Source organism: Leptodactylus fuscus, chromosome 5 (assembly GCF_031893055.1).
Source record: "Leptodactylus fuscus isolate aLepFus1 chromosome 5, aLepFus1.hap2, whole genome shotgun sequence".
Taxonomy (NCBI): Eukaryota; Metazoa; Chordata; class Amphibia; order Anura; family Leptodactylidae; genus Leptodactylus; species Leptodactylus fuscus.
In genome coordinates this window covers 54,233,092-54,258,613 of record NC_134269.1, presented here as the reverse complement: position 1 = coordinate 54,258,613, position 25,522 = coordinate 54,233,092, and the positions used below count along the sequence as shown (strand labels likewise).

Below are 25,522 nucleotides of genomic sequence, written 5' to 3'. Positions count from 1 at the left end.
GGGGGACCTAGTGAATGAACTGCAGAGAGCTGGGACCAATGTAACAAAGCCTACCATCAGTAACACACTACGCCGCCAGGGACTCAGATCCTGCAGTGCCAGATGTGTCCCACTGCTTAAGCCAGTACATGTCCGGGCCCGTCTAAAGTTTGCTAGAGAGCATTTGGATGATCCAGAAGAGTATTGGGAGAATGTCCTATAGTCTGATGAAACCAAACTGGAACTGTTTGGTAGAAACACAACTTTTCGTGTTTGGAGGAAAAAGAATACTGAGTTGCATCCATCAAACACCATACCTACTGTAAAGCATGGGGGTGGAAACATCATGCTTTGGGGCTGTTTCTCTGCAAAGGGGCCAGGACGACTGATCCGGGTACATGAAAGAATGAATGGGGCCATGTATCGTGAGATTTTGAGTGCAAACCTCCTTCCATCAGCAAGGGCATTGAAGATGAAACGTGGCTGGGTCTTTCAACATGACAATGATCCAAAGCACACCGCCAGGGCAACGAAGGAGTGGCTTTGTAAGAAGCATTTCAAGGTCCTGGAGAGGCCTAGCCAGTCTCCAGATCTCAACCCTATAGAAAACCTTTGGAGGGAGTTGAAAGTCCGTGTTGCCAAGCGACAGCCCCAAAACATCACTGCTCTAGAGGAGATCTGCATGGAGGAATGGGCCAACATACCAACAACAGTGTGTGCCAACCTTGTGAAGACTTACAGAAAACGTTTGACCTCTGTCATTGCCAACAAAGGATATATAACAAAGTATTGAGATGAAATTTTGTTACTGACCAAATACTTATTTTCCACCATAATTTGCAAATAAATTCTTACAAAATCAGACAATGTGATTTTCTGGATTTGTTTTCTCATTTTGTCTCTCATAGTGGAGGTCTACCTATGATGTAAATTACAGACGCCTCTCATCTTTTTAAGTGGTGTAACTTGCACTATTGGTGACTGACTAAATACTTTTTTGCCCCACTGTATTTCCCATTCCTTCTGTAGCCATTTTTAGCTTTGGTTGAAATAAACCGCATCAAAATCTGCAACAAAAATGCTGCATTTCTGCAATGTGGGGCCTCAGCCTTACGCCTCCTGCATACAAATGGCACAGATGTGGTTTTCACTGACCTATACATTAAAAATGAATTGACAGGGCCACAAATGCAGACCGATATAGGGGATGTATAGGACACATATAGGACCTGCTCAATAGTTTTCAGTTCTTCAATTTGGCCCAGATACACAGCCACAAAAAGAATGGCTGTATATATGGGTCAATTGAAATATATAGGTCTGTACTTTATCCGCAGTTGTAGATAAAGAGCCTGGTCATGTGCATTGCAGGTTACAACTCAATGTGCCTCATATTAATAGCAGTTAACCCCATTATGTCCCTCACATTAACCCCCTGTGTGCTTTACATAAGAGACACTGATATGTGAGCCACATGGAGGTAATAAGTGAATATCTTCATTATATAGGTCCTTTATTAGTATCCCCATATGTCTCACATATCAGTAACCCTTATGTGAGCAACACAGGGGTTAATGTGAGGGGCATGATGGGGTTAACTGCTATTAATGTGAGGCACATGGAGTTACTAAAACTAAAGTAATAACCCCAAATTCCTGACATTAATAAGAATAGTTAGTAACACACATGTACCTGGTGTTGTTTGCTTTCACTTTGCTCCTCGGAGCTTCCTCTCCTCCTCAGGGCTGCAGACGGCAGGAGCTCCTCCTCACGTGTAGCAGCAGGTCCAGGGAGCCCTTATCCTGTGCAGTGAGAGACTCACCTCTGATTGGTGGGCAGTGAGAGAAGGGGGCATGTCCTACACCGCAGTCGCAGGCTGCCTGCCGTGCCAGCAAAATATGCCTTGCGTGCCAGTCTTGGCACGCGTGCCAGGGGTTGCCGACCCCTGCACTAGTGTCTTGGACACCCACCACACACACACACCTACCTACCTACCTACCTTCCTTCCTTCCCCAATAATCCCAAGTGCAGAGTTGTGGCTAGGCTTTCCTTTACCCAGACAAAAGTTCTGTTCACTGCTCTTCCTCTGTGTCTAAATCAATAAAAGTGTCATGTTGTTGGCACCCCCCTTTACAACTCTCGCCTATGGCACATGATTGGTTGTACTTCCCTACCTATACCCCTCCTATGCATGAGTGCGAAATAAGAGGAAGGGAGAATGCTGCTGTTTAGAAACCTCAGGGAAATAAGCTGGCTCTAGAATGCAAATGGATCAGGCGTTGGGTAAATGGATCCCCCAATCTACCATTGGGGGATCATGGTGATGCCCTTCTACATATTAGATGGTCAGCCAGTCCTACCAAAACTGGTGGGCTCAACTAATGTGGATGGCCCACTAAAAGATTACATAGACTGGATTCTAGAGGCGGTCTAGGTCAGGCCCGTTTTTAATGCTTAGACATAAGCCTTATACAGCCATTAGATCTTGAAACTCCTAGAGGATTTAGTAAGCAGATACATACAGCTCTTTTTGTACCGGGGAAGGGGGTTAAAAATTTTTAACTGGTACAAAGAGTGATTGTAATGTATTGTCCCTTATTTATAGGTGATGGTTGTATCTGTTATAAGATTTATCTCTATATAATGCCATTAATCCGCTGTGTTCTTCAGCCATATATACAAGTATGGGCGCATGTCTAAAGGGCTGTAACTTCTATACTAATAATGTTACTGTGTGCTGTATACAAAGTGTGTATATATTTCTTAGTATTTCTAAATCTTTCCTTACAGGCCTGAGCTAGTAGAGGAGGAGGGAGAATGCCAGTGTGGATGTTGCACCATCCAGTCCGTTCCCTTGTAAATCACTTTCACCTGGCGTTGCGATGACTGAGCAATGTTGGCATGCTTTACACATGACACAGATTATTAGTGAGCTCCAGAAAGCTGACAGCTCCGAACACAAAGAGTTACTCTGTAGCCAGTCCGTGTCATTATGAATTACCTGATATGTTCTACTTGATGGAGTGGATTACCAGCTGCAGGGGAATGTAACATACAATTCCCTTTTTTGGTAGGTGCACCTACCCAAGGCTTACCAAAGCACTAACTGATGGGCATGTCTCTATCATAACAAGTCATGTGCATTACATAGTGGTTTGTAATTCAGTTTTGTAAAATGTGACCTCATGTGATGGTGCAGGATTAGACAAACGTGGCTGCATACTTATGGAGAGGGCACCACACCTCTCCAAAGGTTGTATGGGGTATTGTAGATTGGTTCAAATCTAAACATAACCTATGGGCAGGTTTGCCATTGTTTTTAGAAGAAAATAGCCATGGTCTGTATTTACGGTCATCATAGTTGAAGTTAATCTAGCATACTAAAAAAGAAAAATCAGTGTCACAATGATAGTCGCTGGCAAACAGATTTCTCCTCGTCTCTGGCATAGTATTGATTACTGCTCTTCCCATGTCAGACTGCGATCAGTGTTCTTGTCACTCTTCCTCATAGATTGTAAGCTCTTGTGACCAGGGCCCTCATCCCATTGTGTGAAGAGACTATTTCTTTGTATTGTATCTTTGTCTGTACTTGAACCCTACAAATAGTACAGCGCTGCGGAATATGTTGGCGCTATATAAATAACATTTATTATTATTATTATAGAAAATATATTGCAACTCCTGTATGAATGTATCCTTAGAAGCAAGTGACTAACCTGCTGTGATGTACAGTGTCCAAATACTGGATGAGATTTTACATTAAACCTGCAGCTCAAATTATCGTGCGATGTGGAATGTCTAAAGCTAAGCCTAGGGTTTCTTTCAAATCATTCATGGTCTTCAGTCTGAACAGGTCCTTACAAAAATCTCTACAATAAAGTCACATGTTAGTATCCACAAAGGGGCACCTGGTGTGTGTGTGTGTGTGTGTGTGTGTGTGTGTGTGTGTGTGTGTGTGTGTGTGTGTGTGTGTGTGACTACTAAGGAAAGGAGAAAGCGGCACAACTCATTGATCCTAAGCATATAAAAGAAAAGTGTTCACAACTGTTTGTGCAGCCACCAATTCTGTAGGATATTAAAGGGGCTCTATCATTGGGAAAAGTCATTTTTAACAAATCATATCCTTGCATAGGCTTTAGAAAAGCTATTCCACACTTACCTTTTGTATGTAAATCGCCTCAGTGGTTTCTGAATAAGTTCTTTTTTATTCATATGCTAATTAGACTGGTGCACGATACATCGTGTACCCCCTTTGCTATTGTTTCCTATGGGTGGCTGCTGATGATGATGACTCAGCTTCCTGTTTGCACACACACATAGGAGATAATAGGAGAGACGAGTGCTGCTGGGAACTTCCTGTGCTGGCTGGAAGCTCATTAGCATAGGAATAAAAACGACTTCTTCAGAAACCACTGAGGCAATTTACATACTAAAGGTGGGTGTGGGATAGCCTTTCTAAAGCCTATGCAAGGATGTGATTAGTTCAAAATGACTTTTCCTAGTGATAGAGCCCCTTGAAAGGGCACCTGCCACATGAAATATACACTCCAGTCTGCATGTTATAGAACAGAAGGAGCAGAGTAGATTGATATATACAATTTTGGTAAAGATTCAATATAACCTGGTTTTATCCATTGACATTTTTGCTCTTTCTATTTGAGAAGTCAAGCAGGCGTTCCTATTGCTGACTGACCGCCTCCCATATCACTGCTCATACGTAGCTAGCTGCCAGTCACTTATGTGACCGCCTCTTTGACTTTATAACATAGGAAAAGCAGAGCGCTCAATGGATAAAGATAGGTTATACTGAATATTTTGCCACAAACCTTTACACCAATCCACTCCGCTCTTTCTGATCTATACACTGTATTGCCTGCAGATTGGACAGCATTTTTCATGTGACAGGTTCCCTTTAAGCAGACGACCTGCTGTCGTCTAAATGTGGTCCACAAGTAGTTAATTCAGGCAGTCCTTCTATGAAAACCCATGATCTTGTGCTAGGTCTAGCCTACATAGACATGCTTCATAGAATTGGATGAAAACTAAGAGTGTGCATGTGAAGACGCCATGGCGAAGGCGATTTATCAAAGCCAGTCTTAAAGACATCTGTTTAAATGATTTGTTACCTAGTAAGGATCTAAGACTCGTCCCCCTGGAACACAGTGAATATTCCTCCTGTCTTTTGGCTACTATGGCGCATCTTCTTCCAAATCCCTTTTTTCAGACAGGCTTGGCATGCACTGGAGAGAAAATATTGCTTGCTGGTGCGTGGCAAGGGAAGGGTTAGGTATTAGTTGTAGTGTCTGCTCATACAAGGTAACACGGTCTTGTACAGATCCATGAATACCCATCCAAGCCTGCTAGTCTCCTGGTAACGCTTACAAGAGGAGCACTTACCTTCACTAAATGGCCTTTTGACGTCAGTTCTCTTTTCCTGTCAGATCTATAAGTGGATGTTTTCTCATTCTCAACTTTTTTCTGCTTTTGATTTTGTAGTATATATAATACGCACCTATAGTGCATGTAACTGAATGGGCAGCCATTTAGGAAAGTTTCCTTGTCCTGCTTTGAGTAAAAATAGGAGAGATGTCTTAAGAATTAATGTGTTCTTTTTCTTTGCTAAAGAGGAACCATAACCATCAGCTGTTTTTCCAGAGATTATACAGGGTGACAGACTGATATAGATATACAGCAATGTACTTTACAGCTAGTAAACCTCTAAGGTGGGGTCCACACTAACGTTGGTGTCCGCCTAGGGCTCGTTCGCATCTGCGCCCGGTCTCCATTCTGCAGGTTTCAGTTTCCTGCACAAAACAGAGCAGGAGACGGAAAGCTGCAGGACTCTTTCAAACCCATTTATTTGAATGGGTTTGAAAGGTGTCCAGGCCGTGAGCGCCAGTGAGTGGTAAAAAACAACCCTAAACAAACAGCTGACTGCCATTGTGACCGTAGGACAACATAGGTAGCGAAAGAGAATTAAGCTAATGTTTTATATAGTGAGTAGGTGGGATCACCATAGTAAAGACTTGGTCCTAGAAAACAACTTTTATATGTGCATGTGTTCTGAATAAAGAGCGGACCACGATGGGACACTTACATACTTATTGAACCTCCATATGTTCATAAGGTGGACCATCAAGAGATGTTTGTATGTTGGTTTCACCAAAACCATATTATTGGGGTATAATCTTAGCAGTGATTTTTCTAGTGGAAATAACCCCTTCCAGGGGTATTCCCAATTGGATGTTTATGACTATCCATATGTCATAAATGCTTGATAGATATGGGTCTTACCTTGGGGTCTCTCAGCTGTCTCAAGAACAGTCTTGTTTACGGATGTAGTAAAAGGAGAGTGAGACATAAATCCACAAATATGGCTTATCCTATGTATATAGGCAGATGTGCCAAGATTTGAATATCCCTTTAATATGGAGTATCATACAATGGTACTGGGAGTAGGTAGAAGTGGACTATGTGTTCATCTGCACAGCCTCCTTCATGTATCTGTCGTGTGCAAAGCAGTTTAAGGAATATATTTGTCTATGAATATAGGGCACACAAAATTTTATTCGTGCCCCATACAAGTGATTCCAGGCTGGAGCACGGACCGGCCACCTGACAGTGGAGAGTGTAGATGGCATACTGGATGCTGAAACAGAAATGACTGCTCAGGAAGGGTGGGAGCTAGAGAAGTAATTCTAACTGTCGGAATCAATGGAGTGACTCCTATTAAAGAACACACACAGTTTCAGGTGGTGGAGGTGCTGAAAACTCCAATCCAACGTTACCACACACTAGACAGCACCAGCCTGCTGGAAGATCCTCGTCACTCCTTATAAACTTGTGTTTTTACAAATCATTGAGCGCAAATAACTTACATTAAAGGTAATAGATATGGGTAAAGGGATAGATAATTTTAACATTCTCTACCTCAGTTGTGAAATCTCAGGGAAACGCTTGTTCCCTGGAGGAATGAATAGTCATTTAAGGAGCGCCATAAAATTGCTTCCTATAGCGCTATTACTGACTAATGGCTGCAATCCGAATCTACGCTCTTTTTATTGCTTACAAGTATTTTGTTTATGCAAACAAATTGCATCCAAGTTTCTATTGATGTACAAGGAGGATTTCAAGAGCTCAGCTGTGACTGCAAACTAAACATTTACCTAGGAAAATCCATATATACATGCCACTTTTATTGTGTACCATCCCCTTAGAGCCTGGCTGCCTGCTACAAATGGTGGTAGACTTCTTGGCACAAAGACAGTATGCTCCTTTTTATATGACTGCCGTGTCCTGCTTATTTTCACCTTGTAATGTTTTCCAATTTCTGAATGGTGGGGGTTTAAAGGAGCTTACCCCCCCCCCCCTTCTAATATTTGTAGCCCATTCTTAGGATAGTTTATCAATATTAGATGTGCGAGCATACGCGGCCCGGGATCCCCATAGATCTCATGTTCTGTACACTGCGGTCCCTTTAAAGTTTATATGCTTGGAGGCGCTCTGCCTACTCTCCATACAAGGTATAGCAGTGGCTTGGGTATGGCAGCACCACTCCAGTGACTTCTATGGGGCAGCGCTGTAGTACCTAAAGTCGTCTGTATAATGAGGGAGCAGCAAGGCTTCTGGCACTCTTAGTACAGAGTTGTACGAAGTGTACTGGTTGGTTTAGGTGAAGCAGTTCTGCTTCATTGAAGTTTATGGGTTAGTGATGTGGTGCCATCGTGATACTACTTGCTGGGAACCGCTGTACTCTCTCCCCATAAAGCCATGCTGTCTCAAAGCAGCTGATCTGTGAAGGTCTTGGGTGTTGGATCCTTGAAAAGGACAGGCCATCAATATTAGGAAGTGGTTAGCCCCTTTAACGTAACTTAGAAATGTACTTAGAAAGGTTGTGTCTCTGCACCCACACCAGTCTGGTTTATGTGGCATAGTTCTGTAATGTTAGTTCAGCTATGTCTGGTAATACAATTCACTACAGCTCTACATCCTATTTCAGTGAATGGGACTCCATGTAGTGCTAGGTGCTACTATAACTGCGGCGTTATACCATATTTACTAGCATATATACAGGGTGGGTCATGTTGCTTTCCCTAGGTAATATATATGGCCCCCTCAAACAGTTAAAGGTCTGCCCATCAGTATAAAAAACCCAAAAAAACAGATGGGCCCCCTTATTTAAAACAAACAAACAAACAAACAAACCAAAACCACCTTCTAAGGCTGAGCGAGGAAGAAATGTTATAGCTTCTGAAGCTGTCACGCAGGAGATTATATAAAGTCTCGCATCCCTGAGGTTAATGTTCTTGTGATAGGACTTGTGATGGCGGTGTTTATTTCTTCTTGACATCCGTGTCAATAATTGTAACTAGTATTTAAGAAGGCGCTAATTTTATTTCAGTGGTTGTTGAGATTACCAACAAGACATGTTACAGAATTGCCTTTGTTAATAATTTCTTATATAAGTTTCATTAGAGTTCACCACTGATCTGTTCTCTATTCATAAAGGAATCTATCTCTAAGATCTGTGGTTCTACTGAGTGAAATGAACATAAAATGTGGTATTGGTCTGTATTTTCTTCATTTGAATCACAGGGGTGTATTGGCTGATGGAAGTACTGTATTTAAAGGTTTTCTAGGTATACTGAAAAACCCAGGGAGGCCATTGGGTGGGGTAAATTTTAAAAGGAAGTGATACTTACCTACCCTGTCCACCATTCCATCCAGGGCCAGCAGTGGGCTGAGGAGGCTTCTGTAACCAGTCACTGGTCTCAGTACTCACATGTTGGGTCACAATGCTAATATGTCACTGGGACCCAACATGTCACTGCTGTGGTCAACTATTATCCTGTGGTGGAATGGAATGGGGGACCCGACTGAGTGGTAGGGGAGTATTGTGTCCTCTTTATTTTATTATGACCGAATCCTCCTTTATTTTCCAGTTGCCAAGAAATCCCATATAAAGTGTAGCAGATGTTTTACATAAAGCCATCCTGTTAGTGTTACTCCTCAAGTATACTAAGTATTGAGGGGTAACACACTGGCCGTTATGTAAGTCATATTCTGCATTTGTATGTTTTTGCTTAGAAAAGCTCTTTCCCTAATTCTCAATAGTTACTGAGCTGGTGGGTGGAAGCTAACTACTAAAGTCATGGAGAAAACACAAGATGTCACACTTGCCCACTATCTTTCTCTTTTTGCTATTTAATTCATTCAGAAACAACATGGCGGACATTATAGACAAGTACAGTACCAGCATTGATGTGAGAAAGCACTTGGGTTGATACATATTGTTTATCTGCTATATATTGTATGGCTAGAACATGCCATCAGTTCATGATTGGTGGAGGTCCATCCTCTGAGACCCCCATCCATCCCGAGAGAGAACGGGCTGTCATGGGGATTCAAGGGCCGGGAGTTCGTCTGTACAGGGAACAGCAGCCATCCCTGATCATTTAGGCTGGTTCAGCCTAGAGGCCAATTGTAAATTACCAATAAGCCAGTGCATTACGGTATAGTACATGCGGCCAGCTTGCGTGTAACAATTGTGTAGCGCTCCTAATTATTTTATGTTCTTGCCTGTATGTTGGATTTAATTACTTGGCATTCAGAGAGGTTCAGCAAGTGGCGTCCTGTGGAGTTAATTTCACATGAACTCTGTAAATTGCTATTTATTTTCCTTTTACCATCGAATTTTGCTTCTACACTGATGAATTTGCATATCACGGTCTATTTTCTATCCTACATTTATAAGTTTCATACTTTTTGCTGTGTCCCCTGCTTCTTAAACTGGCAATAGATGGGAAGATTTGCTCCTACTCTTTCACTACTACCACGTTTGTCATTAAAAATACACTGTAACAATAGGAATGATTTTGTATGTTTTAACACCCTTCAGATACCATTTATGTGAATTTCTCGTCTTGTTTGCAGTCGAAGCTATGGGTGGATAGGTTCTTATTGCCTTGTGTGAAGCCAAGTTACCTTTAAGGGCTTCGGAAAAAGAACTATGAATTTTTAAAAAATAAAGCAAAATTAAAGGGATTGTAATTGTAAAATAAAGGATAGGAGATGAGCGCTCAGCCAGTGTGGCCATAGTGGTTGCCCTCAGCTGTGGGGTCAGAGTCATGGCGAATACCGACTGCGGCTTCAAAATAAAATGAGCGATTATTATTTGGGAATAGGAGCTGTGGCTGTTAGCAATTGGCCTTTACAGTCAGGTTGTTAATAATTTTCATTGTGGCGGTCATCCTAAGTATGAAGCTCTCCCAATATCTTAGAAGAATATAGATATCTATTCCCCAGGAACTCAGAGATAAAGGTTAAAATTGTCAGATCTACTGTGTAGCGAAATCACAAGGCTTAAAGTAACACAATGTAGCCCATGGCCAAGGCTTACCTGTAACATGACCAGAATTCGTTTTGACACTGTATAAAAATGTCATTAAAGTGACCGATTTTTATTCTTTAATCTGAAGTTTTAGGCAGAGTAAGAATGCTTTCAAAAATAGAAGTGTTACTAGTTTACTTTAGTCCTACGCTGGTCCTGAGAATTGAGTGTTTTACCCCGATGTGTTTGTAGTCCTGGGGAACACAGACACAACCCCGTACTATTCACTTCAATGGGAGCGCTGGAGATAGTTGTAGTACTGCTCTCTTTGGTGCCTCCATTAAAGTGAATACTCAGTGAAGCACAGTGTTCAGCCGCATTTTTCTGCCCGTTCATTTTAGCCATCAGTAGGTGTCTTAGCACCACCAGTAGAGACCTCTGACATGTCATTATGGTCTGAGAAGCTTGTTAAAATAGTAGGGTATCCTATTGAAAGGGTTTTATAACTTTTTTTTTTTTTTTTAAACATTTGCTAGGAAGCAGAGAAGCCTATTAAAGAAAGGAAAAGAATGAGAAAGAAAATAAAAAATCTAACTCCGTCCAAATGTCCCCTCACTCCAGAATTACCAGTCTGGTCACAGAGGCTTCTGATTTTGCTCATACTGAAAGTAGTGATGTCACAACCATCGCTCCTATGGCCACTTAGCAAGTTGCTAGCCTCAGTGGTCATGTCTGTATGAAGATCGTGTGACCCCTGAGTAGTCTGGACCAGTAGTGGGGACATATAAAGGTGTGATGTTTTTTGCTTGTTTACATAGGCTTGGTTGTTTCCAGGCAAATTTTTAAAGGGGCTCTATCATTGGGAAAAATCATTTTTAGATAAGCACATACATGCATAGCCTTTAGAAAGGCTATTCCACACCTACCTTTAGTATGTAAATTACCTCAGTAGATTCTGAATAAGTCAATTTTTATTCATATGCTAATGAGCTTCAACTGTGCATTGGAAGGAAGTGTCTGTGTGCACTGTCTGCTCTATGTGTATGCACAGCAGAGACGAATCATCAGCACAGCAGCCTCTGCTATACACAGAGAGCAGACCGTGCACACAGACACTTCCGGTTCACTGTTGAAGCTCATTAGCATATGAATAAAAATTTTACTTATTCAAAATCTACTGAGGCAATTTACATACTAAAGGTATGTGTGGAATAGCCTTTCTAAAGCCTGTGCAAGGATGTGATAAGTTAAAAATGATTTTTCCCAATGATAGAGCCCCTTTAAACATTGTCTGTTCATGTTAATGAATTGTCTGGGTCTTCCAGAGCAATAGGTACTCGTTTTAACCACACTCTACTGTAAGACTTGATGTTGCATATCCTATACAGAGGACTCCCTCTATTATCTCACTTTTCTTTTTATATGCTTTCTAAAGCAGACAATTCCTTTAAGTATCTGTATCAAAAGATACAAGCCAGCCATGCAGTAGGGTGTTTCTTAGAACATCTCTTTAAGGAGACATGCTAACACATTCCCTTTTAAATAACGTACAGTAAACGGGTGTAAGGACTGCACATTTGTGTGCTCATATCTACACCAAAAATATATGTCAGATACCTACAAGTATGTTACACTGATATCAGCTTGAAAAACGACAGTGCAGCTTTTGAGTTCTTCGGCGGTGAAGAATAGTTTGATGAATAGGGTACGTACTTTGAGTCACCAGATTTCAGGACCGTCTTGTAACTGCTGCAAGACAGCGATAAAGTTGTCAGGCTAATAATGAGTCAGAGTAAATTAACTCTACACACTCCCTACCCGCCTGGCCGTGTCGCTCTCCGCTGCCAGACACAGATCAAGATTGGGATTCGGCCAACAACCTGTTCTGCAATTTAGAAGAAATTTTACAAGTTTGAAATAATCATCAAGAACCAGCTAAATCCTTTTCTTCATACACTGTAAAAGCGAGTAAGCAGCATGCTGTCTTAGGGTCCATTCACACACATGGTGATAAATGGTGATAAATTTGGTGTAGAAGTTCAGCGCTGAAAAAAACGCCCCCATTGGCTTCAGTGGGTTCCTTTTTCTGCTAGCAAGATGAAAGGAACCCATTGAAGTCAATGGGGGGCTCTTTTTTTCACCGCTGAAATTCCGCACCAGATTCCTCACCGTTTTCCTTTGTGTGAATGGACCCTTATGTGCACTCGCACACACAAAATAAAATGAGTTTGAGGCCAACCCAATAATAAACTCTGCTCTATTATAGCTTTAAGTTTATACAGGACATGTTACCTTTTGGCAAGTGTAAATTTGGTAATTTTACTTTTGACTTTTTGTTTTGTTTTTTTAGCTTTTGGTAACCATTTAAGTTCATTAAGTCTGAATAAATCTTTATCAACTGTCCTTGTCACATCACAGGGACCCCCCCATTAGTCACTAAAATGGGGTTCCTTGTTTCTCTGTCCCTCCTTACAGGGACAGAGGAATGAGGCCAATATGTATGTATTGGGCAAATGTGATCAGGGACACGCGTGGCGGCTGCTTAGTTTATTCATTTCTGTGTAGAAATGAAACTTTTTCAGAGCTTGATATGTTTAGTAACCCGTACAGACCATTTATACGTCACTAGAAAGCAACCCCAAATCTTAGGAGCCACTAACAAATTTCCAATCATTCTGTTGACTGGGCTTCTGGTTTTTGTCCAACCCCCATGTAAGGAAAATAGAAAAGTATAAATTATATGTTTGGTTTTTATGTTTTGGGTTTTGTTTTTTTTGTAATTGCTTTGTGTGGTTTGCAACTGTTGATGGGCCATCCCTATGACAACCTCAGATGCGGCCCATCTGTTTTCTGTTGTTAGAGAAATCCTTCCAATATTGTGATATATAACAAAAGGAGGGTGTCTTAGTGGTAATGTGAAATGTGGCAGCAGGCGGGCGAGCACAGCGGGTTTCGGAGACAAGCGTACAAACACCCTTACTGAATTTGCAAAGATAAAATACATCTCGTAAGAATGACATCCTTGTGAGGAGATTTCTAAGGCACAGAATCCACTACTGAAGTGGCTTAGATTTCAAAATGGATTTCGCCCACCCTTATCTAGATTTTTGGTTACATACTGTTCATTGGAGATATATATATATATATATATATATATATATATATATATATATATATATATATATATATATATATATATATATATATATATATATATATATATATATATATATATAACAGACCCTGGGGAGAGAGTGTGTGTGTTTTATGTATGTATATAGGTGTCTGTGTTTGTATACATGGATATACACTCACCGGCCACTTTATTAGGTACACCTGTCCAACTGCTCGTTAACACTTAATTTCTAATCAGCCAATCACATGGCGGCAACTCAGTGCATTTAGGCATGTAGACATGGTCAAGACAATCTCCTGCAGTTCAAACCGAGCATCAGTATGGGGAAGAAAGGTGATTTGAGTGCCTTTGAACGTGGCATGGTTGTTGGTGCCAGAAGGGCTGGTCTGAGTATTTCAGAAACTGCTGATCTACTGGGATTTTCACGCACAACCATCTCTAGGGTTTACAGAGAATGGTCCGAAAAAGAAAAAACATCCAGTGAGCGGCAGTTCTGTGGGCGGAAATGCGTTGTTGATGCCAGAGGTCAGAGGAGAATGGCCAGACTGGTTCGAGCTGATAGAAAGGCAACAGTGACTCAAATAGCCACCCGTTACAACCAAGGTAGCCAGAAGAGCATCTCTGAACGCACAGTACGTCGAACTTTGAGGCAGATGGGCTACAGCAGCAGAAGACCACACCGGGTGCCACTCCTTTCAGCTAAGAACAGGAAACTGAGGCTACAATTTGCACAAGCTCATCGAAATTGGACAATTGAAGATTGGAAAAACGTTGCCTGGTCTGATGAGTCTCGATTTCTGCTGCGACATTCGGATGGTAGGGTCAGAATTTGGCGTCAACAACATGAAAGCATGGATCCATCCTGCCTTGTATCAACGGTTCAGGCTGGTGGTGGTGGTGTCATGGTGTGGGGAATATTTTCTTGGCACTCTTTGGGCCCCTTGGTACCAATTGAGCATCGTTGCAACGCCAAAGCCTACCTGAGTATTGTTGCTGACCATGTCCATCCCTTTATGACCACAATGTACCCAACATCTGATGGCTACTTTCAGCAGGATAATGCGCCATGTCATAAAGCTGGAATCATCTCAGACTGGTTTCTTGAACATGACAATGAGTTTACTGTACTCCAATGGCCTCCACAATCACCAGATCTCAATCCAATAGAGCATCTTTGGGATGTGGTGGAACGGGAGATTCGCATCATGGATGTGCAGCCGACAAATCTGCGGCAACTGTGTGATGCCATCATGTCAATATGGACCAAAATCTCTGAGGAATGCTTCCAGCACCTTGTTGAATCTATGCCACGAAGAATTGAGGCAGTTCTGAAGGCAAAAGGGGGTCCAACCCGTTACTAGCATGGTGTACCTAATAAAGTGGCCGGTGAGTGTATATATGTTTGTGTATATATGTGCTGCTAAACCACCACTACTGTTACCTGTTGGCATACTTGTTGGCCATTTTATAGTCTTTAGTGGGAATAAATTTCTATAGATCCTGTAGAAGTCTACAAATACAATCTCTTCCCAGTCATATTTTATCATAACTGAGACAGTGGCATACTAGAAGAGAATAGGCAGGACATGTAGAACACTAAATTGTAATTGGGTATACCAACAAATCTGAAGAGGTAAAAAGGGTAAGAGCATTGGATGAGAGTTAAACTGATAATTGTTTAGCAATGGGGTGTGTGTGTGTAGTGTGTCAGACCCCCGAGTATAATAATCGGAGCCCTAGGGGAGGTGAGGGAACATAATAAACACTGTTACTCACCTCTCCGGGATCCGATGTTACTCCTATCAGGCTTCAGGCCTATATGGCAATTCACCCATTTCCTCAGACGAGGCTACCGATTGCAGTATTCTTCTATCTGTGTACCTGGAAGATCATTGCATAGCCTGTGGAGCTGATAGTGATCCTCGCACAGTAGGTGCACCAATATCAGGGGTGAACCTTCCCCTTTCGCTGCCTGAGGCGAACTACAGAAAGCTGACCCCCCCCCCCCCCCGGGAGGAGGGGGCGTGGCCGAGCGGAGGGGGCAGGGCTTAGCGCCATTCTCAGGCAGAGAGCAGGCATGGAGATGACCTGCTCTCTGCCTGAGCGTGAGGGGAGGCTGCTGGAGCAGCGCTGCTCCAGTGGCCTCCCTAAACCACCGCTCGGTGCTAAGCCAGTCCAGGACAGCTTGTCCTGGACTGGCTTAGGGTAGCAAAAATGCCGCCCTCCCTGAGGCCCTGGCATAGCGCCGCCTGAAGCGCTCGCTTCAGGTCGCCTCATGGGAGGTGCGGCGCTGACCAATATCCCCTCTCCAATACAGTGTAGCCCAGATTTATACACTGGGTGCAATCCAGTGCCGGCCAAACACATCACACCTGCTTTTCAATGCTTTTTCTTTCTTAATGGAGTTGCACAATGATATATTATAAAAAGTGCACAAGCGCTTTATAGCTATATGGTTAATACATGGCTATCTCTGTCCTTTATGTATATATTATGTCGGAGCATAAAAGATAATCCTAGGGCTCCATAGCAAAACCTGAAGTAGTACTCCACTCCACCATGACAGAAGTTAGCAGAACGTGAAAAGTTCCTGATTATTTTTATAACCCAGTATAGTGTGATATTGTGCATCGGATTAAAGGGACATCCCCTTTAATTACAGTTTAGTATTCTAAAGTTCTCCTCATATGTCCAGGAACTCCTCTGTGTGAATGTTTTCAGTGCGTGTACACAAAATACTGTGGAGTAGCCGTGACCTTTCCGCCATGTCCCCTTACTGAGGGGGGAGCCTGTTATCATCTGTTGTCTTACCAAGTGCCTGTGAGAAAGCAATGGCTGACTTGTCTCACACACTGGCCTTGTGGCAGATAAAACATATGGGCTGTTTTGAGTTTTTATTTCTTGTGTTTTGTTGATGGTGAGGATAAAACTGTATCCTCTCCAAGGATTCCTAAGCGTGGAGTAATCCGATCACATGTACAAAGATAATTGTATTTATAGAGGCATTTATTCCGTTCTAGGTCCCTACTCCTATAGGTAGTTTTTGGCCCTTTACATGTGCTGTATATTGAGTACGGCCTTTGTCTAGCAACCAGCAAAAGAGAAGGAGGATCAAATTGTAGAAAATATGGTAAGACCAGACTCCTCTCTACTCAGTCTGTGATCATGGGGATTTTTAGCCACCAGTATGTTGCCCTGCCTTAGTTTTACATTCCTTGGAAGACTGTAAAGACAGAGCCAGAAAGAGTAGAGGATGACCTTTTCTTCATGTCCCTAGACTGTCTGGTATAAAGACTTCATAGAGGTCATTGGAAACATTGGCTTTCGTCTGTAGCAAATAAAGTGCAATGCAGATGTTACCTGGTAAAGTCGGCTATGCACATGAGAACTATTGCCTGACTCGCCCATAAACCTGCTTAGCTCAGCTCGGAGAAACCACTATGGCAGTCAGCTAAACTCAACATGCCCGATCCTATATTTCATCAGGAGACTGCTAGGGTGGCCTCATGCTTGTAAGCTTGTCTGAGGAACCCGATTTTGTGGAAAAAATTTTAACATGGAAAATGGTCTTATCAAAGAGAGAGTCTTTTGGAAAGGTGTCTCTGTATTTTGACACTCCTCCTGCCCCCCCCCCCCTGTGAAATTCTGCGCTCCTTTATTGTTTCTGTATTGAGCGGAAATCTGTGCATTGCTTCTCACTAGAGTACAACTGTACAGTTTCTTATATGATGACTTCAGAAATATATCTCTGATATTATAAAACCTAGAACAGTGATCTTGGTGTCCTATAAAAGATGCGATTCTCAACATTTCACACCTGTATTATTTCCAGAGTGATCACAAATTGTAACGCCCTCTGTGTACCCATCCTGACCGTTTTCAGCTATTGATTTCTCTGGACATGTCACAGCTATAACTGCAGTCGTAGACCACTTTCAGAAGAGATCGGATATGGTTGGAAACTGCACAAGGAAGCTTTGATCAGCGATCGTCCAGGTTCTTAGACCTCCACTAAGTCACTAAAAGTAGCAGAAATGCTGTTCCACATTGGTTGTGTTCAGTTCTGCTAAGCTCTTCTTGAAATTCCAGGGTTTGTTGTATATGGGCACATGGGGGAATTTATCATGAGGGGAATATTTTAAGACCAGTTTAACTGGAGTCTGCAATGTTGGAATTTGCCCCAATTATTTCAATTGTTGTATGATATTTGATGCATTTAGCATATGTTTAAATGGACTATCGATTCTCTAATATGGATGGCCTCTCCTTAAGACCGGCCATAAAGAGTAGATATGACGTTCCTCCGCTGCTTCAGAACAGCTTGACTCCCAGCAATGTTCACATGCATGGAGCTGTGCAATGTGTAGCGGTGACTTTAGGTATGTCATCCGTGTCCCATAGACTTCACTACACTTTGTACATCCAGAGAACATTGCTGTTTCCAGCAGGTAAACAATACTGGGAGCCATACTGTTCCAGAGCTATGGGGACCCGGGGGTCACACTCACATATCTTATATTGATGACTTATACTAAGGATAGGCTATCCATAGTAGAAAGTAGATGACCACTTTTTGTCTAATACTTCTGCCCTGAGATGGTACTCCATTTTCTACACCACCTTCTTACTGCAATGAGATTGCGGCAATTTTTTTTTTTTTTTTTTTTTTTTTTTTTTAGAAAGTCTTATTTGATAAGACAGACAGCTAGAAAAGCTAACTGTACCTACTTTACCATCCACTTTGAGAAGTGCAGTAACTAGTGTGTAAATTTCCAAAGTGACAATTTTTTGCGCACATCTGCAAAAAAGTTGCAGATCTCGACTTTTTTTTGTGTCTTTTTGATGCCAGAATTCTGGAATGCAGGACTTGCGTTCTCTGAGCCCATACACCTCTCACCCCATCAGCGTCAGTTTAGAAGAGCAGATCACCACCAAAGAGGCACAGCCAAATACTTTTGCCCCTTAATTTCAGCAAGACTTCACTGTGACATGTCAAACCTTCTGACTTTGCAGGTGCACTTTAAGACTCCATATAAACAAGTTTCTGAATAGGTATACTATTGGGCATATGACTAGACACTGGTGTAAACTTGGCACCTTAAGTTTGGACTAATATTTTTCGACCTGACAAACGTATAGGTGTGGAATCTCAGAAAAAGGGGTGCGGTTTAAATGTGCCATCGTGTCCCCAAATAGTGATGGAAAATCCTGGCACAATATAAGCCAACTGAAAGGGGTTATACATGCAGACTCGATAGTGTGAAGATATGCCTGCGTTATCATCCAGCATCAGTCGCTGATAACTAATAGTAAATCGGGACCATTGTGTCCTTCATTCAGAATAGTGGGTGCAGCAGCCAAATCTGTGGTACCGGAGAGCCACTTATAGAATATTTTCTCCTGTATATTTGGAAAGCGTGGATAATGTAATAGGACTTCATTACTCATAAGCTTGTCACACTGAGGCCTCAGGATATATACAAGTGTTCTCTTTCAGCCTAGGCCTGTGGTAGACATATAATAGCCTGACTGAACTGCTAAGACGGTCACAATGTGCTTGGCATTAGACTGGCCTCCCAGCACGGTTGGGGTTAACAATAACAAGCAGATAAAGTAACCGCAGATTACTGACAGCTTGGGAAGGTTTTGGAGGAGAGCAACATCCGACCTTCAAAGACTGAAACAACAGCTCCATGTATGGCCGTGTCAGTGCTCTTACCCACCTGATTGGCCGGGCCCCGCTCGGAGCAGTGACAGGTGCTAGAGAAAGCTACACCTGTTGCCTCATGTGCTGATGTCGCGAGGTTTGCGAGACACATTACACATGCCAAAGTAATGCGAGATGGACTTGCCGGGCATTTTAGCTAATGATCACCACCAACCTGCCACAAATTAACCAATTACACTGTATTATGGAGAAAAATGCTTACCCTCCTTGTAAAGTCCTGGCAGCAATGTGCTTTGTGCTGTGAACCAAATCTAGCAAGGCAGACTTTCAGGCTCGTATAGAGCATTTTATTGTAAAGAAGAATTGGGTACGTGCTGACAAAGTGATAAACCAAATGGCTGATCACATCCTTGCGATCTATACAAGTGCACAGAATATCCCATCTATCTTCATTCTATGCAGTGTTGTATCTGGTACATTGGTATATACTCTAAAGATTAGGCCATGGAGCTGGCAGCCTGTGCTCTGGGTGAGGCCTTCAATTGGTTTATCTGGCCCATGACTCGGTACATGAGTCAGTGCAGACATGGAAATTCCCTGGTCTAGCCCAGTGTGCTGGCGGTACATGAATGTGGTACAGAGCTAACCTTACAACTCCTCCTATACAACAGGATGGGCTCCAGCTAAAATATTACTATTTATACTGTGCACTATGACACATGTTATACATTTATATTACTACGTATACAGTATAGTCATAGTATACATTTAGGAGCGTAACTACCCCGGTAGCAGTGGTAGCGGTAGCCTCAGGGCCTGGGACATCAGGGGGCCCAGCAGCAGCCGCTACCTTTGCGGATTTTTTTTATTTTATTTATTATTTTTAATAGGCCGTTACCTGCTGGAGTATTTTCCACATGCATACATACGTCTGTACCTGCATGTTACACTGTATAGATTGTGTATGTCCAGTAAATGAACACTTGAGTCTTAACTATAGGGAGAAATTTATCATCACTGATGTTTTCTGTAGGCGTCTTGATCTCTCTGCTGGAGGTCTTCTTACTATATTGGGCACATCTTTGACCCACCAGTTAGGAGCTGGTGCAGATTGAGCTGTAATTTCTGGAATAAATTTTTGTAGACGTGGTAAACATTAAATGAGGGGGAAAAAAATCTGAAATATTTGCACAAAAACAGGATTGCCCAAAGATTGGCAACTTTTCAATGCCCTAGAGAGTTGTTTTGTATCTCCAGACAGCACGTGTAGTAGCAAGATGTAGACAGTGGACTTGTCACTGCGGCACCAATATGGGCAATTTATTGATGAATCCTCCTTCAACCATCTCCGTATTAAAGGGTTGTCCAGGAATTGGAAACTCACCTGTGCTGGTCATTCTGTTTGTTCACCGCTGGTTTCTGTTTCGTCTTGTGCTGGTGCATCAATGCAGAACTCTTCAGCCTTACCTGACTGCTGGCAGGGATCAGGTGACCTATATGAGTGACATCACCGTTCCTTCTCCACTGACCGCCGAGGCTTCCGATTGGTTTCTGTGGATACACGAGACTGAAGATTTCCAGCATTGATGCACCAGATGCTTATTGTATTATTTTCCACCTCCGCTGACCCTCCACACAGGTTGATCCAGTTTCTGGACAGTCCCTTTTAAGGGGTATGAGACATGTTGTTATCTTGAAGGGCAGAACCCCCTTAGACCCATAGTCTGAATATTCAGCTAGTGCAGTTTGTTTGTGAATTTTCCAATTGTGTTTCAGACTCTCAAAAAGAAAGGCTTAGATGGTTGTGAGAGCCCAGATGCTGAGAGATACTTTGAGGAGGAGACATTCAGCAAACTGAATGAAGATAGTGATTTTGTTTTCAAGCGAGACCCTGTAAGTATTGCTTTACCCTTCTTCCCTTCCTTGTATGTGTTGATCCTTTTTATTGACTTTACTGTCTAGGCACTGAACAAGAAGGAGCACCGAGGGTGTGACAGCCCGGACCCAGACAGCTCTTATGTCCTTACACCCCACACGGAGGAAAAGTACAAAAAAATTAACGAGGAATTTGATAATATGATGCGCAATCATAAAATCTCTGTGAGTACAAGAGTTCTATTACTTTCCATCAGTCCGTGGCAGTCCAGTTCCAGAATTCACCAGTGCAGATGTGAACAGAGACTAAATCAGCAGTTAGAATTTTTTTTTTTCTTTTCTTTTCACCTGCTATTTCCAGATTTGTAAAAATGTCGCCATGTTGGTTGTCACTTGTGAATTTTCTTCTCAAAAACTAACTAGTGTTGTAGTGTCTATTCAATATATAAAAGAAATGGCCTGATCAATATGGCTACTCTTCCTCTTGTCACTTTTGCAAAAATGGTAGATGCATATACATCACAATCTTTTCTTTTTTTTTACATTTATTTGAGCATCAGGTATATCCTTTCTATCTCCTCATGTGTGCAGAGTATAGGAGTACAAGGTGTTTGTGCAGATCTCATTTATCCAAGAAGTAGGACATTAGTATCAGAAAAGGGTCTGAGGGTGCCCCTGCTGACCCAACTGGTTGAGGGTTCATTGTTCCCTTTATTCTTTTTGGTAGTGGCTACATCTGGTATTGCAGCCTGACTGCCGTTCAGTCCCATTCAAATAATACCAGGCACCGCCACAACCAAACGGAAAAAGCTGAGCCTGGTAAACAGTCAGCTGGGCAGTGGGAGGAAGTGAGAGTCGGACCCTGATATTGGTGGGCGATCATAAAGATAGGCCATCAGTTTAGTAGTCCCATATAACCCCATTAAACCTGAATACAAGCCTCCTGTATAGGGATAAATGTTTGCACAATGTGTTAGGAATATTACTTGTCTACTTGTCCGCCCTCTCCAGGATTGCCATGCAGTTCTCTTCATAAACAGATGGGCTTACTTGCAATCTGTCAACCTGTTGCTGAAAATGTGAAGCTGTTTTTGCCAACGATTTGTCTTTTTTTCCCTGTTTTGTTATGCACTCTCGCTTCTTTATTAATATGTTAAATTTCACTACTCCGTTGTCAGGGCCAAAACTGGGATCTGTAATGGAGGGGATGTAACTTTGCCAGGTGGGGGATTTGCAGAATACTGTAGATACAAATGCTGACTTTACTTGATTGGAAATAGAGTGAGCATCTACATGTATGACTCAGGAGCTTACACATCTTCAGGGGCTCAGATTCTGCTTGTATAAGACACTACACACTTAGGAGCTCTAAGCAACCATCAAGTGGAACTTATCCTGCGCGTGACCCAGTATATTTCTGCCATTTACCTTTTATAAAAATATTCTCTTAGGTGAGTACTTGTATACAACATATAGTTGTATAACATAACACAAGTGAACATATAGGCCTGCAGTGTAAAGCATTGGGGAGATTCAGGGCAGATGTCTGATCATATGATCTTCTGTAGAAAAATGCATCAGACTTTACTATTCATTGGGATGCATCCAGTAAAATGTGTGCAGTATTTTGTTTTGTTACATAGATTCTTAGGGTCCATTCACACGGAGGAAAATGGTGTGGAATTTCAGCGCTGAAAAAAAAACCACTCCCTTCTGCTAGCAGAAAAAGGAATCCATTGAAGTCCATGGGAGGCTTTTTTTTTTTTTTTTTCAGCGCTGAAATTCCACACCATTCAATGTGCAGGTGGACACACCATATCAAAAGACCCTAAGGCCCTATTCACATCTGCGTTTGGGTTTCTGTTCGGGGAGTCCGCTTGAGAACCCCCCCACCTGAACGGAAACCTAAATCTGCATATAAAAGCAGTTACCTAAGGAAACCCATGGACCCCACTATAGTCTATGGGGTCAATGTGGTTTCCGCACAGAAAATGTGGAGAGAAAACTGCTTCTTCCAGGACTTTTCTCTCTGCTTATTTTATGTGGATAGGCGAACGGAATGGCCCGAACGCAGATGTGAACCGGACCGTACTTTTATACACTGTTCCTGTTCTGTCCCACATTGCAATCTACCTTTATGTATATATCAAACTAAAACCTTGCCCATTTACTTGTAAGCTAGTACATCTCAATGCTGGTAACCTCATCCTTCTGGTGAGGTCTGTGCCTGTTCCTGCCCTTTCACACTTTTTCCTAATAAATTGTGTATAAAGTATATGCCTCTCTCTGTATGCCCCTGCCAAGTAATCCAGGCAGCCATGGTTTATGTTACTTTGCTTCATCTTCTTTTGCTTTCTCAAAGTCTAGTTTTCTCTTTTGTTTAAATTTTGCTAACTATACAAGTGTTACATATACTGATGACCACCCAACAGCCTTGTACAATAGTGATTATGATTTCCCCAAATACTTTAACGGAATAGACTTGTTAAAAAAAAAAAAAAAAAACCTAAGAAAACAAAACTCATGGACAGTATTAGAGAATTCACAGTTCATAGAGTCGGACATTCTGTTTAGGCCTCACATCTCTTAGCCAGAGTGGAGAGCATTTGCAAAGTGTTCATTAGAGGGCTTGTCCTGTCCTACATTACACAAGCAAATGACTGATTTGCATGGACATTGTGTAATGCTTCATTATCCCTGCAGTGGCGCTGTAGCAAAATAGAACACTTATCGCCAAGTTTCCCCTCCGATCAGAGCTGATCAGGACTCTTTTATCACCAGTCCAAACTCATCATTACTGTGAAAGTCTATGAGCGCCTGAATGTAAGAGTCTAAGTAGAACGCCCATAGGAAACGGTGACCTCTGGCTGGTGTGTGAATCGGCAGGTCAGTCTATCAGTCACATGACCACTCAGAGATACCATTCAGCATATGTGTTACAAGAAGAATCCATCAGAGGAATAAACTCACCATTCATTACTACAGGGCCTAAGAGTTACAAATAAATCCCCGTACTGCGGTTTTAAATACCACTCCGCACATGCACTAAGGAAAGTCAATTGACCAAGACATATAGAAATGTGATAGTCTATGACGTTCCTACAATTTCATTTAATTTGCATATAATTTGCAATTTTTTTCACTACAGCATTCATGCGAGTGCCATAGAATTGTCTACAGTTATAGTCTTCTATGGCAGACCTCTTGTTGTTTTTATCTGGATGATCACACATGTAATATCTTCTAGTTATGCTGAGTTTCATGTGGATTTTGAAACCGATTTTGCATTGCATATGGTGAACTATGCAAGCAATACACAATAAACCCAGCTTGTCTGGACATGGCGTGACAGTAGTTGTGTGTTATGTCAAGCAATAAACCTATGTAGAGTATATAACTTGCAAACAGTGCTGCTGAATGCCAGCAATCCAAGGTCTTAAAAAGTGGTAGGAATAAATTGAAAGGTATATTTGGAAATTTTATATAACTTTTTATCATACAATGAATAACTCTTACATGATAAGATCCTGATATGAATACTATAATGTAATGTTATGTAACTGAACACTATAAACGTTGTGGGTTTGCCTCTTCCTCCATGCACGTATTGATAGTGATGTGTTGTATAACTTGCTGTATGATAATTCTGCATATTCTAGTCCTTCCATTTATTGCTTACTGTTTACTCTTTCATATAAACATGTTGTAAGTGCTGTAGATGGAGCCCACACATTTCCTGCCGTCTGTCCTGTATCATGCAGCATGTACTGGTGAAAATGTTATCTTTCTGTGTTTATGCTACTGACCAATCCATAATTCATGTTCACACGTTTAACCCTTTGATATGCAAGGTTTAGAGTCTCATTTCCGTGTTTGATTTCTGTGCATAGTACAAGTTTTTCGCTTTGAAAGTAATCTATCCTTACTCTATTTCCAGCCTGGACTACCGCAGCAGAATTTCTCCATGTCTGTTACTGTCCCAGTGAGCAACCCCAACCCATTGCCCTACAGTTCTCCAGGCAACACACTTGTCACTGCTTCATTAGCTGCCAGCACCTCATTAACAGACACGGGCATGCTGTCCCCGCCCCAGGCATCGCTGCATCGAAATGTGGTTTCTCCAGGGGTGTCACAGAGGCCCCCAAGCACTGGAAATGCAGGTACAAGGAGCATGGCTGCATTGTGGCATCTTTCTATACTTATATGGGACTGTATAGATCTTTCTATACTTGTACAGGAATATCTGAAGTGAAACTACGTTTAGAAGACCACCCAAACTTACATTGAAAAGTAGTTTTCTAGGCGGGTGTTTCTTTGAAAGAGGGGTCTTTGGAGAGTGTTTATTGCAGATACACTGAAGAACCCTTGAGCTGGACTTAATGCAATGCTTTATGGGAGATAAATGGATCATGATCCTTAGATCTGTCTGTAAGGCTTGGATACAAATATATTCAACCAAAACCAATTTTTTTGCCATTGCCACTTGTAAATCCTTTTGCCTTGTGTAGCTTTGAATTGCAGTCCTGAAGGGGCT

At 42.0% G+C, this 25,522-nt stretch overlaps 1 protein-coding gene across 8 annotated transcripts in view; it reads left to right on the top strand.

The window, feature by feature from the left end:
- MEF2A (myocyte enhancer factor 2A) overlaps positions 1 to 25,522 on the top strand; it is a 111,684-nt gene that overhangs the window by 65,385 nt on the left and 20,777 nt on the right. For 4 of the 8 annotated variants that reach the window (XM_075273203.1, XM_075273205.1, XM_075273202.1 and 1 more), the window contains exons 4-6: positions 20,890 to 21,006; positions 21,076 to 21,213; positions 24,926 to 25,148. In XM_075273203.1, the coding sequence (XP_075129304.1) occupies positions 20,890 to 21,006; positions 21,076 to 21,213; positions 24,926 to 25,148 (478 nt within the window). The remainder of the gene's footprint in view (positions 1 to 20,889; positions 21,007 to 21,075; positions 21,214 to 24,925; positions 25,149 to 25,522) is intronic. The other 4 variants (XM_075273208.1, XM_075273206.1, XM_075273210.1 and 1 more) reach the window with 2 other exon arrangements.